Source organism: Carcharhinus amblyrhynchos, chromosome 30 (assembly GCF_965287045.1).
Source record: "Carcharhinus amblyrhynchos chromosome 30, sCarAmb.v2.hapA, whole genome shotgun sequence".
NCBI lineage: Eukaryota > Metazoa > Chordata > Chondrichthyes > Carcharhiniformes > Carcharhinidae > Carcharhinus > Carcharhinus amblyrhynchos.
In genome coordinates this window covers 6031674-6046525 of record NC_137353.1, presented here as the reverse complement: position 1 = coordinate 6046525, position 14852 = coordinate 6031674, and the positions used below count along the sequence as shown (strand labels likewise).

General features: G+C 38.5%; 1 protein-coding gene across 4 annotated transcripts in view; it reads left to right on the top strand.

Annotated features, from left to right (window-relative positions):
- The window catches only part of clstn1 (calsyntenin 1), a 73637-nt gene that overhangs the window by 25380 nt on the left and 33405 nt on the right, over positions 1-14852 (top strand). For 2 of the 4 annotated variants that reach the window (XM_080215302.1, XM_080215304.1), the window contains exons 2-4: positions 5612-5734; positions 9642-9671; positions 14116-14311. In XM_080215302.1, coding sequence (XP_080071428.1) covers positions 5612-5734; positions 9642-9671; positions 14116-14311 — 349 coding nt within the window. The remainder of the gene's footprint in view (positions 1-5611; positions 5735-9641; positions 9672-14115; positions 14312-14852) is intronic. The other 2 variants (XM_080215305.1, XM_080215303.1) reach the window with 1 other exon arrangement.

The window sequence follows — 14852 nt, the reverse complement described above, 5'->3', positions numbered from 1 at the left end:
AATTCCATGGGTTTAAAACTTTAGCTAAGTCTTTGAGAGGCTTAATTAAATGTCCAAATCAATTATATAGACCTGTGCACTGAATGTATTAGCGACTAATTAATCATAAAATATAGTGCCAGGCAACCAGGTAACACTTTCTCCAATTTCTGGAGACGAGACACTGAACAGCATCTTCAGACATCTCTCCAATTTGTCTTTTCAGAAATGCCAGACTTTGAGATGTGGAACACCAGCATGGTGGCATTTATTGTCCATCCTTTTCCCTAAAGAGGTAGCGATCAGTGTTTTTCACCAGTGATGGTGAAAAATATTTAATATGTTTCTACAGCAGAACTGAAATCTTCTCCAAAAAACATCATTCTGCAGCTGGTATTCAAATTGAATCCAGGTGCTGTAGTGTGCCTTTCACTGGTTAAGAACAATTTGCTGCACAAATTCCCTTTGCCAAAACCAGCTTTGGTTTAAAGCTGGCTCTGGATAATATTTAAAATGTACCAAGGCAACAAAATCTATCATCTGAAGACTGTTAAATCTTCAGTGTAACTGCAGTCAGTGCAGAGCTGGTGCAGTTAATGTACAGCCAATCTGCCCATTCTAACACACTTCTTAAATTGTGAACCTTTTTACAAATCAACATGTTCATTTTAAACTTTACTATAATTTTCTTGCATGTGTTTTGGGAAGTGTTTACTTACAGTTTTGACGAATTAATGTTCACCTGCTCAACTATTTAAATGAAATCCTCCAGTTGGCACAATTTTTAAATAGGAGGATTTTGCCATTTGGCTTGTGTGCTGTATTTTTCTTAATGATCAAGTTGCTTTTGGCAAAGGGAATTTGTGCAGCAAATTGTTCTTGACCAGTTAAAGGCACATTACAGCACCTGGATTCAATTTGATTACCAGCTGCAGAATGATGCTTCTTGGAGAAGATTTCAGTTCTGCTGTAGAAACATATATTAAATATTTTTCACCATTACTGGTGAAAAACACTGATCACTACCTCTTTAGGGAGATGAAGGATGGACAATAAATGCAACCATGCTGATGGTGTCCCACATCTCAAAGTCCGGCATTTCTGAAAAGACAAATTGGAGAGATGACTGAAGGTTCTATACAGTGTCTAGTCTCCAGAAATTGGAGAAAGTATTACCTGGTTGCCTGGCACTCCTTCCACAAGAAAGAAAAATCGCTATGGATTCTTTGTGCGTCAGCTTGTAAATAGATTTAAAGTTCAGGAGCAATGCAAATCAGTATACTTGTGGCACTTTTCATCTTGCAATATTATTTTGGTGCATGACTAGTTATGGTTATTCTGGTGTGCCAGCTGTTTAATGGGAAAGAATATTCAAAATATTTTGCAAATTTTTGTTTTGAGAAAATAGTGAAGCAGTTCACCAACAAAATTTGGTTCTGCTAAATCTTAGAGTTAGATTAACTTGTAGTTTTTTCCTTTACGTATGTCAATTTTTAAAATTATACAAAGGTATGTGTTTTGTGTAAATTGAAGACACTAGAATGCATTTGCAAAAACTTTATGAAGGTGCTTTTGAAATGTATCTGAAGGCACAGTGTTACTTTACACATGTACACTAATGATACCAGTGCACTGCTGCACCTCATGACTCCACTGCTGCTGAATTATCAAACATATCCAATAACCAGTACTGAATGAGCAGAAATCTTCTACAATTAAATATTGGGAAGAATGAAACCATTGTTTTTGGTCCCTAGTCCAAACTCTGATGCCTAGCTAATGACATCATTCCTCTCCCTGGAAATAGTCTGAGATTACACCAGATTTCACAAATCTTTTGTCACATTTGACCCCAAGAAGACATGCTGGTTAGGTGCATTGACCTGGACAGGTGCTGGAGTTTGGTGAGTAGGGGAATTTCATAGTAACTTCATTGCAGTGTTAATGTAAGCCTTACTTGTGACTAATACATTTTTTTCTGACCTCGTATCTGCCACCACTTATTTCCATTGCTGTAGCATTGCCTGACTTTATCTCTGTCTCAGTTCATTGCTGCTGAAATCCTCATTCGCATCTTTGTTACCTCTTAGTTTGATCAGTTCAATGCAGTCCTGGCTGATCATCTACATTCTACCATCTGTAAATTGTAGTTATCCAGAACTTGTTGCCTGTGATTTGCTAGTCCTGTTCCCCTCACCCCTGTGTTCATTGGTCTACACTGACTCCCAGTTGAGGAACGTCTTGATTTTTAAAATTCTCATCTTTATTTTCAAATCCTTCCATGGCCTTGTCCCTCCTCGAATCACAGAATCTCTGTTTAGGAAAGGACCTTTGGCCCATCAAGTCTGCACTGACATGTGAGAATATCTAACCTACCTACCTAATCTTATTTACCAGCACTTGGTCCATAGCATTGAATTTTTTTTATTCATTCATGGGAAGTGTGTGTCACTGACTAGACAGCATTGAAGTTTAGGCTATCCAGCCATGCCTTACTCCCTTGAAACTTAATACAGCTGTACTCCCTTGGACTTGATTGTTTTGCTGTATTATGCTGTGTCCCTAGCCTGCTAACAGTTTGTGCCCCCTCCCCCTGTCAAATTAATTTAAAGTCTTTTTAATAGCATTAGTAAATGTACCCACCCAATCTCTAATATCTTACAGCTCAACAACCTGTCTACACTGTCTATCTAATTAACTACCTATCTATCTACTTCTGGTTTAATGCCTTCCCAGTCATAATTGATATATCATTGGCTGTGTCTTCAGTTGCCTAGGCCCCAAGATCATCTCCCCACACCACTCCACCTTTCTACTACACTGTGCCTCTGAGACATTTTTCTTTGACCAAGCTGTTGGTGATTTGACTTGATACCTCCTTGTGTGGCTTGGTGTCATAATTTTTTTTATAATGCTCCAGTGAAATGTCTAACATTACATTAAATAGATATAAATTCAAGTCGTAGGCAAACATACTTGATGCAGTATGGTCTCAGAACACCTGAAATGAATAACTAACCTATCTCTGGCAGAGTTGGTTGAGAATAGTAAGTAGCCAGGATACAAGTGTGCCCTGCTCTTGGAAAATTTCTTGACATTGTACTAAGTTCATTCTGTCAACCAAAAGAAAGTACCACTCATAACAAACTGTAAGTACCGCTGGTAATATCCCGAAATAGCCTAGGTTAAGTACTGAAGTCATGAGTTCAGTTTGAATTTGCAGTCTTCTAAATGGTCCGAACTGGGCAAAGTTGGCACAGACATTAAAATTAATTGAAGATGCAGGTTGAATTGAAAAGTTTTGCAATTAAAAATGTTCTTCATGCATTGTTAATCCAATTTTCAGATTGGCTTCCCGTTGTTGTAAAGATGAATGAGTATTGCAAAGCAAACTTAATGGAGCATGCTGTTTGAATGCCGTCTTTTGTCTCAAAACTAAGGTTCAAATTCAACCAAAATACTTTTGTAAGAATCATAGAATCCCTAGAGTGCAGAAGGAGGCCATTCCGTCATCGAGTCTGTATCAACTCTGACAAAGTATCCTACCCAGGTCCTCTTTCTCCCACCCTATCCCTCGTAACCCATGGCTAATCCATCTAACCTAAACATCTTGGGAACGCTAAGGGGCAATTTTTTTTTACCATGGACAAACCACCTAACTCGCACATCTTTGGACTTTGGGAGGAAACCGGTGCACCCAGAAGAAACCCATGCCAACACTGGGAGAATAGTCACCCAAATCCCTGGCACTGAGGGGCCTCAGTGCTAACCACCGTGCTGCCCCTGAGAGTTCTACGTGCTCATTTTCCCCACTGAGTTTCTGGCAGGTATAAATTTACTTTTAAAATTGTTGCACTAACATTGTAATTTTGAGGATGAGACATGGGGATCTTGTTCTGAATTTAGATAAGCTGAGGTGCCTTTTTAATGTAGTAAATACCCCAGCATATAGATAGCTGGTAGGAGAGAGGAGGTTGACCAAACAAAAGTTTAATGTTTATGCATTAGTGTCACAAGTAGGCTTACGTTAACACTGCAGTGAAGTTACTGTGATAATCCCCTAGTCGCCACACTGGTGCCTGTTTGGGGAGACACAGAATCTAGGATGACTAATGCACCTAACCAGCACATCTTTCGGATTGTGGGAGGAAACTGGAGCACCCGGAGGAAACCCACGCAGACCTGGGGAGAACATACTGACTCTGCACAGTCACACAAGCCATGAATCAAACCCAGATCCCTGGTGCTGTGAGGTCATTGAGGAAGATTTTAAAGACATTAAAAGAAATAAAATGATTTAGGGAATTTCATTGTTCAGGATTGAGACCAGTGGAGACTGCTGAACAAAGAATTGTGAAATATTCCAGAATGGAAGAGCAGTAGGCAAAGATAGAAACATGCAGCAGTAAAGGGTACAGACAAGGTGGGCAAGTTCAGTTTTGCTGAATTCTTTCAGAGGCAATCTTTGCTTGTAAATGAAATCAGTTTTTCACCAGGGTTTTTTTAAAATTCATTTTTTATGTGAAAAGCAAGGTATTTTCAGTATGAATATTTTTCCTAAATATTTGTGTGACTGTACTTGTGTTCATTGTCCATTGAAGCTGATTTTATGATTTTGACCTACTGGTTAATGGCAACCTGCAATTAAACAATTTGTGTAGAATTCCTTCTGATGTATGTACATGAACTTCTGCTCCCTGAACAAAAATAGGGAATGCTACTGGTAGCTTATTGTGACATTGGATTGGAACTTCATGATCTAGTAAGAATTAAATACAGAATGACTGCTGACCAGCTGCCTTCAAAGTAGTAACTTTTAAGGATTTTGTTATAATGCATTTGGATTGAGGATGCTTTATTTTTTTAAGTACCTTTTATTTCAAGATATTTGACTTTTAACTCCCAAGTCCGCTACCCTTGCAAGCGGTCACACTAATGTGGACCAGTTTCCCCTCTTTATACTAGTCACTATCCCCACTGTGTTTTGTTTTGCATTAGACAGGAGGTGACTGTTGTAAATAGATAATCTGAATTAAAGAAAGATATATTCTGGTGCTTGATCTTAGTCTATCAGTTAATCCAACTGTTGGCTAAATAGTTTGTGTGAGAGAGACATCAATTCCATGCAAATCTCTAATGCCTTTGGTCTGACAATGACCCAGCTGCATATTCATTAAAGTCTCTTGTACAAAATCTGCAGTTCACGTACAAGTGAAGTAAGTGTGCAAAATATACACACACCTATATGTGTGTGTATATACGCAAGTGTGCATATACACGTGCATCCTGGTTGAGAGCAGCCACACCGTCCCAATACTGCCATTTAAACGATGTGACTGAACAAATATAGTGTGGCAATATTTAAATTTAAGATGACCGCCAACCAGTAGTTCTTGCCAGTTTTATTGCAGCCGTGAGAGTAGCATTAGCTTTGGAGGTCAATAATTATGTAGGTATCATCTTTGAAGGATCATATTGTGTCACTACTTTGAGATACCTGGTTGTTTGGATTGATTGAAGTCTTCAGAGCTTCTCTTTGTGCAATAAATAAAAATATTTCTCAATTTGGTATGTGTTCAAAATTTAGATTTTTCTCTTTGATCAACCATTGATATTTTCTTTTCTGCTGTAGTTAACAAGCACAAACCATGGATAGAAACTACTTATCATGGCATTGTAACAGAAAATGATATCTCAGTCCTGCTGGATCCTCCATTAATTGCCTTGGATAAAGATGCACCTCTACGTTATGCTGGTATGTAAATTGATCTGTAAATGTGTTCCTTGCATCAAAATGCTGAACTACATATTTCAATGGGAAATCTGTTCTGAGTATGGCACTAAGATTTGTTTTATTATTGACCTGAAAACTATAAATGGTCTAAAATCTACATCAAAGAACTGAATTATGGCTGAACTTGATTTAAGAACATTGTTCCCAACTATTCCAGGTGTTAATGCTGGAATCCATGGAATTCTTTAGTGGCTTTTCTTTAGTAGAATTTTAGTTGGAATCGTAGAATGTTAGAACACAGAGGGGGCTATTTGGCCTTCCAAGTCTATGCCAGCTCTCTGGGAGAGCAACTCACCTAGTCCCATTCTTTCTGTCTTGTTCTTGCCATCAATAAAATGGATGGACTCATTAAGCAAAAAAATTATATAAACTTTTGAATCTTATAAAAATCTTAGATGTAGCTTTTTTTCATTTTGCCGAGGGGGAACCCAATAAAATAATTCTAAGATGTAAATAATTCTGTGCTTAGTCAATATCACGCCTCACTTTTATAAAACACAACAAAAACTTGGTTACATCCTTAGTCTTTCCCTATTGTCTCTATTGTATGCAATACAAAAATAAATTAATTAATCAGAAGGCAAGTTGTTTTCTACATGGCACAAACAAAATAGTGTGAATGTTGGAAATCTGAAATAAAAAATGCTGGAACTAGTTGGATCTGGCAGCACCTTTGGAGAAAGAGTTGATGTTTGAGGTCTGGTGTTTTCATCAGGAGAACCACTTCTATCACCCCAGTGTCGGTGCAAGGTTTTATATAATTAATTAAAAACACAGTATTTGAAAAAAAGATTTAGGCTTAAGATTACCTTAAACATAAGACCTTTGCACAAAGTGCAGGATAACCAAGTTTAATTGAGGAAATTGCTACACTTCAAGTACTCGGGTGATTAATTTTGTGGTTTGATTACTTGTATTTCTCTACCTTTCCCTTCCTCACCCAGTATATCAAGTGACAATTGATTGAAGCCACAACAGCTTCCAGCATCAACTAAAGCAGAACCAAATCTTCAGACTGCTTCTGGGGGTGCCTAGACCTATACAGCAGAGTATGAACTCCAGGAATTCTCTACATATAGTAGCATTTTCAAAATTTTTGGAACGTGACAGCTGGATAAATATTTTAATTTTCCACAAATGTGTAACTCAGTTGAACCAAAACATTAAGTAGCTGCAACAAAAAAAAACACAGCTGCATAACCCCACTGCACAGCTTGGTCTGCACACGCTGTCATGGTTGACTTTCTATTCCAATATATTTTATTTGGATAAAATGCATGTGCACATTAAGTTTGCTGAAGTGCTGAGGTAATGTTAGTGCTGAGTAACATTGGATGTTGCACAGTTATATTTTTCACTTCTTTCACTATAGTGTCCATTTAATTGAATTTGCAAGTTTCCCTCTGTACCTTGCAGTTGATGCTAGCAGTTAGCATTAGCGATTGGGGAATCACGGAATTTATGAAACAAGAATCCTCTCTATCTCAATTTTGGAAATATCAAATATTTCAGTAACCGATGAACACCCTTTCATCTGTGACTTTGGTTTGCTCTTGTCAGCTGTTTCAGAAGCTTTACTTGTAATGGAGCCTGCAATTTTACATTTCAATAAAACACTTTGGCTAATCTATCACCACAATTGTTCAATTTACTGAATTTATACCAAATAAATTAACAGTATAGACACATTGCGTACCAACCAGATGGTCTTAACATCCCAACAGTTGTGTAGGGTTTCAGTAAATGCTAGGCATTAAGCCTTTTGATCCTTGTGAGCTAATTGAATGGCCTGCTATCTAATTAATGCAGATAACTGCAGGGTTCCAAATAAATTATTCATGGTGGTCCAGCATGTTTTCTTACTCAACTTGCTGGGAAGAGGAGAACACTTTTGTGACTGTTAGCTATGCCTCCACTCTATCTACCAATTGAAAGTCTTGAAAAATTACTGAAGAACTTCTCTGCCTGTCTGAGAGGGGCAAGTTTTAATTAAATCCAAGAGAGTATCAGCCAGGCCTCTGCTCTGAGACTGGCTGTAGTCCCCTGGGATACTTTTCAGCTGCTGTCATGGTTGGATTTTCTTTGAATATCAACCGCAGTGGCACAATGGTTAGCACTGCTGTCTCTCAGCACCAAGGACCCGGGTTTGATTCCCAGCTTGGGTCACTTTGCAGAGTTGGCACATTCTCCGTGTCTGTGGGTTTCCTCCGGGTGCTCCGGTTTCCTCCCACAGTCCGAAAGACATGTTGGTCAGGTTCACTGGCCATGCAAAATTCTCCCTCAGTGTGCCGGAACAAGTGCTGGTGTGGGGTAACAAGGGAATTTTCACAGTAACTTCATTGCAGGGTTAATGACTAAGCAACATTCACCTTCACTTTGAAGGAAGACAAAAATAAACCTGTCTCTCCTTTACTTTAACCCTCCTTTGGGCACCTTGCCTTCTGCCGTTCCTCATTACTCTGAAATCCTCACTGTCATCTCACAGTCCCTTGGCTATTTCCTAAGTGAAATCTCCCATCCTCCTCCCTCTGCACCAGGTGAATTGAAATAAAATGGCTCTTATTGGAATAACTTTGGAAAATAAATGTGCAGGCTGGAATGAAACCATGGATATCTGAAACTTTTGCCCCCAGTGAAAGAAGCTGAGGTGGGAGACAGAATTAAAAACAGTCAGTTAAGGCTTTCTAATGAGTAGGTATGTGACTACAGGCTGTAGTTGCTGTTGATCTGGAGAAAGGGAACCACTGCTGCTCCTGGCTGCAAGCACATACTTGCCCTTTACACCTTCTGTCAGCTGCAGCGTTTCTTGAGGCATTCAAACTACTTGTCTGTGTTCCCCTAAACTAAACGTAAAGTGGAACTAAAGTTAGAAAACAATCTAAAATAATGGCTACTTCTTCCAGCAGCTATAAACAGATAACTAAAACTGGTCCAGCGATGAGACAAAACTATATTTCACAGCAACCTTTCTTTTTAATTCTAAGGATGGTGATGGTTTCCATTAAAACAATAATAGGTGTACAATGATATGGAAGAGTTACTTGGAGAAAGAGAACTTTTATTTTTTTGCTACACCTAAAATTTTAGGATATCTTGCATGCTTATTGTCTTGGACCTTGCAGTTTTGGTTCAGAAATGTACTTGGATGATTTTGCAGGGAGGACAAGATTTCAAATGGAAGATATTGTTCTAATCAATTATGAACTTATTCCTGTAAAATCATGCAGCTTGAATATTACAACTGCAAGGTCAAGAAATGTTGTGTATTAAATGTTTGCTGCCACAACATTGAATACTTGCTGGAAAAGTTGGGGATTAAAATGTGATTAGAGTACAAGGATCAGTGTTAGTGATATTCAGTTATTACCGTTGCCTCAATAAACTCAACTTGAAGCTCCTTGTAATCTGATGCGCAATATGCAACAGATGAAATGTATTGCGTATTCTTGATCGATTTGATTAGGGAATGTTGCTCAATATTGAAAGTTAATGTGATATGCAGAAAATATTTTCCAATGCTTTGCTTAGTTCTGAATTACGTTAGATAATTTGTCATTTTTTCATGTAAATTGTCTTTAGAGAACCTGGAACTGCGAAGGTTAGTATGCTTTTAAAAAGCTATATTGTTGATATTTTTGTTAAAATGTCTCAACGCTGGGAATTTGTGATTGTTTTGCAAAGATTTTTGAATGTCTAAATGAAAAATATGTAAATTAATTGTTAAAAATGCTATTATGAATAAAGCACAGTACTATTAGTTTGAATTGCTTTGTATTTGCATTGATCCTTTGACTTAAGTCCCTGTCTTCACTCTTTTGCTTTCTTACCTTGATGACTGATCTCTGTTTATCTTTTCTTCCCCTTATAGAGAGGTATGAGGTGACATTCACCAAAGAAGGTGATACCTGGGTTCTTTCTTTCATTCATCATGAACAATTATATTAACTCACTAACTCTGGTCATAAAATGGGGAATCAGCACTTGAACAGCAAATCCTGTCATCAGTTTTATTCCCCATTATTATCCAGGTTTATTTGCAAAAATTACTGGATGTGAAGTTTAATTTTAAAGGGTTTGTTAGAAATATCAGTGTTTGGTATCCTTTTCATTTCCCTCAATTTAGGGTATTGTGATTATCCTAAACACCCCTTTGACCTGAGTGCACAAGATAAATAAAATATCGTCCCTTACTTTGGGTACTTAACATTGTGAGATAGCCTGGTGATAAAAATCCAGTTATACTCAGATTCCTGATGTCAAAATTATTTTGCTATTGTATAACCAGCCATTTATTCATACTCAATAACTGAGTAACCTGCTACAATTAAAGTGGTGTTCTATTTCTTATGCTCGGTAGTCAGTTACTCAGTTTAACATGAAATAGAATATTGTTTCATTCTGTTGAAGGATCAGTGGAGTGACGAGATGCAAATTGGAATTTATAGTCACAAGCAGGGTTTAGTTTCTAGGCACTAGTTGAGAAATCATTTAATTTAGCATAGGAACATCTTTTACACAAGTGACTTTATTTGGCAGGGCGCTTGCTTCTGAGTGAGAAAGTTATGGATTGAAGTTATTCTGTGATTTTGAGTGCCATCTTTCAAACAACGTGTTAACAAATAACCAGCCTTTTAGTGCAGTACAGAGAGAGGGATGCATATTAAACAATGTGAATGCTTGTTAGCAAAGGTTTCAGTAGCACTACTTGAAGGTGAGCAGGGGGTCCAATATTGTTCTTTTGGCCAAAACTGCTTGGAAGCTGGCTATTCATTCACTTGCTATTTGTGTGTAAATTGGAATCTGCACTTGCCTGTATGAACATAAAGGCAAATCAGGAGAAGACCACTTGGCTCCTTGACCCCGTTCTGCTATTCAGTGGGACGTTGGCTGATCTAACTAACCTCATGTCTACATTCCCAACTAGCCCCGAAAGCCTTTCACTTCTTGCTTATCAATTATCTAGTCCTGCCTTAAAAATATTCAAAGACTCCCTACTTCCACCGTCTTTTGAGGAAGCGAGTTCCAAAGACATGACCCACTGAGAACATATTTCCTCCTCTGTCTTAAAAGTTTATGAACAGTGGACGCCTTTTCTGGATTTTCACACAAGAGGAAACATCCTTTCCACATCCACTTTTGTAGAGATCCCTCAGGATCTTGTATGTTTCAATCAAGTTGCCTTACTCTTCTAAACTCTAGCTGATGCAAGCCCAGCCTATCAAATCTTTCCTCCTAAGAAAACTCACCCACTTCAGACTAGGAAACCTTCTTTGAACTGTTTTCAACACACTTATATTTTTTTTAACAAGGACACCAATACTGTATGTTCCAAAGCTCAGTATGCCCAAAGTATATATTCAGTTCCTCTTGCAATAAACAATAACATTCTATTAGTTTTCCTAATTACTTGCTGTATCTGCATTCTACCCTTTGTGATTCAGGCACTAAGACATCGAGATCCGTCTGTATCTCTGAGCCCTGCAATCTCTCACTATTTAGAAATGGACAATTTCACATTCCACACGTTAGATATTTGTCCATTCACTTAGCCTGTCTATATCTTTGTAGCTTCCTTATATCCTCTTCACAACTCATTTCCCTTCTTTGTGTCATCAGCAAATTTAGCAACCATGCCTTTGGTTCCTTCACCCAAGTAATTTATATAAATTATAAAATGTTGAGGCCCCTCAGCACTGATTGCTATGACATGGAAATGGTCGAGAACTTTAAGTTGCTAGGTGCCCAGAACACCAATAACTTGTCCTAGTCCCTTCATGCCAACATTATAGTTAAGAAAGCCAACCAACGCCTCTACTTTCTCAGGAGGCTAAGAAAATGTGGCATGCCTGCTACAGCTCTCACCAGTCTTTACAGATACACCATAGAAAGCATTCTTTCTCGTAATATCACAGCTTGGTGTGGCTCCTGCTCTGTCCAAGACTGCAACAAACTACAAAGGGTCGTGAACAAAGCCCAATCCATTTCTCGAACTACCCTCCTTCCATTGACTCTCCCTATACTTCCCACTGTCTCAGAAAAGCAGCCAGCATAATTAAGGACCCTACGCACACAGGACATACTCTTTTTTTCTACCACTTTCTGTCAGGAAAAAGATACATAAGCCTGAGGTCATGTACCAGCCAACTCGAGAGCAGCATCTTCCCTGCTGCCATCAGACTTTTGAATGGACCTACCTTGCACTAAGTTGATCTTTCTCTACACACTAGCCATGACAACACATTTTACAACTGCTCCTCTCCTTCTCTATGAACGGTATGCTTTGTCTGTATAGTGTGCAAGAAACAACACTTTTCACTCTATACCAATACGTGACAAATCAAAAACATTGTTACATCTTGCCAACCAGAGGAAAATCCATTGATGCCTACTGTTTCCTGTTCACTAGCCAATCTTTTATCCGTGCTAAAAAGTTATCCCCTGCACCATGAGCTTTTATTTTCCACACCAACCTTTGATGTGACATGTCATCAATTGCCTGCTGGCAATCTAAATAACAATGCATCCTCTGGTTCCCTTTATCCATAGCGTGTTATTTCCTCAAAGAATTCCAATAAATTGATTATAAATATGATTTCCCCACCACTACACTATACCATTGACACTGCCTAATTACCTTGAATTTATCTCACTGCCCTGCGATAATGTTTTTAATAGCTTTCAACCGTTTCCCTGCAACAGATGTTAAACTGTAGGTACCTGCTTTCAGTCTCCCTTTTTTCAGTAAAGGAGTTAAATTCATTATTTTCCAATCTATTGGAATCTTCCCTGAATCTAGGGAATTTAGGAAAATTAAAACCAAAGTGCCATCTATCTCACTAGCCACTTCTTTTAAGACCCTGGGATGAAGCCCTGGAAACTCATTTGCCTGCAATTACCAACAATTTGCCAGTTTTTTTTAAAATATCAAATCTTTGCTACTACCTGAAGCATGGTGAGAGGAGTGCTACCAATGGCTATTTCCTGTTACTGATTGCTTTTCAGTAACTTGGGCTGGAAGTGGGCATATTCTGACCATTTTCGAAGGTCAGATTAGGTTTGGCTGTGAAGTTCCTTGCCAGATGGCAGCTAGCTACTTGGCTAAGACTGAATATGGGCACTTGGAATTATGGCCGAATAACCAGCAACGAGAAACTGTTGTATGCATTTAAAGAATGAATGCTCTGAGAAGAAGCGAGGAAAGATGTGAACCAAGTAGCTGGTATTTATAATCTAAAAGTTATCATCTTGGGTGTTTAGCAGTAGGTTCTTAGAGGGAATTTTCATTGGTTTAGCTACAAGTGCTTCTTCAGCAACATTTCTTGTAGGTTTGACCTAGGAGCTTACACATTCCAATTGTGAAATTGGACCTCTAATCATGTCACTGGCTTGCTGATATCAGTGATTTTGAGTTAAATTTTTAAAATTAACCATTGTTACCCTGACATTCGACCCTTTTTGCAGTGTAAGCTTTCTAATTTTCCCCTATATTTGTGATTAACTTTGATTGAAAGGTAGATGTCTGACCTTTATCACAAACTGGAATTGTGGGATAAAATATAATCTTGTCTGAGACTTTGTTCTAGTTCCTTAAAGTCCTTGTAGAGAATTTGAGTTTTCAAATCAGTTAGAGTTTAACTGTAAGCATTCAGAATCCAGTGGTGATATTAGAAATATTGGCTGTTTCAGACTGAGGTTGCCCTTTGATCCTTGTTGAAAGGTGCACTTGAAATGAGCACAACATATGTAAAGTGTTCATTTCTGGAAAAGGATATCAAACTGATATTTCTAATGCTGAATTGCCATCCAGTGGTTTGTCTTGGTTTCCTAATTGTGGACAGATACATTGCACAGGAAGACTTAATTTTTTTGGAAAGTGATGAATTTTGACAGAATTTGTGAGACTGTGCTGAACCTATATCAAATGCTTGTACATCTCCGACTTAACTTTGCACTTTAACTTTTTGTCTTGGTCAGATTAGGCAGCCCAGCTCTGTCCAGTAGCTTGGCATAGAAGATTCCAGCAGCCATGGCTGTATGTTACAAGTTATAGCTGTCCTAAGTACTCCTGTGAAATGCCTGTCTCTTTCTTTCTCTTTCTTTCTCTCTCTCCTGCATGAATGGATGCAATGTAAACCAGTGGCTTGGAAGGCAGGCATATGCTCCTTTACTAAGTCCCAGAACTCACCCAAACAAGGCACAGGCTTTGCTTTCTCCACAGACCCTCACAATAAAAACAATCCCTGGCTGTGAAGTTTGGACTGCTGTTGCACATTAATTTAACCAAAAAAAAAGTTTACTGTGTCATTATCCCTAGCTCTAACTTACTCTTTGTTGAACTCTAGGTGAGATTTGTGGATTTAGAATTCATGGGCAGAATGTTCCGTTTGAAGCTGTGGTGGTTGATAAAACCACAGGTGAAGGTGTCATACGTTCAAAAGAGAAAATGGACTGTGAGTTGCAGAAAGAATACACCTTTACTATCCAGGCCTATGATTGTGGAGAGGGTCCAGATGGGGGAAATATGAAGAAGTCCCATAAGTAAGTATTCACAGGAAAAATAGTGTGGAAACTTAGATTTATTTCATAAACTTCTGGTTGGCTGAAAGCTCATGGTGAGTCAAAGGTAATCGTGAATGTCTACTTACTTTTAAAAGGCTCTCTTTTGGTCTTGACAAAATGGTTCGTTGTTGAAACCCTTTTTTGGGGGGCTTTGGTGCAACATCTAGGGGTTATGACTCCCTATTTGCCCTCTTCTCCAATCCTAACAGTAACTGGATCAGGCAGCTGCTTTGATAATGCTATTTTGTGCTGCCAAATATCTGCTCCTTTATGAATGATATTGTAAACACAGGAGGATTGCTCCATTCCACAAGTAACCGTTGGCTGTCAATGCTGTGTTAAGACATCTCTCCACAGTTTTTGAGTGGAGATGCTGGTGTTGGACTAGAGTAAACACAATAAGGAGTCCCAACACCAGGTTAAAATCCAACAGGTTTATTTGGTAGCCAATGCCACTAGCTTTTGGAGTGCTGCTGCTTCATCAGATAAGTGGGAGTTCCGCTCACAAACAGGGCATATA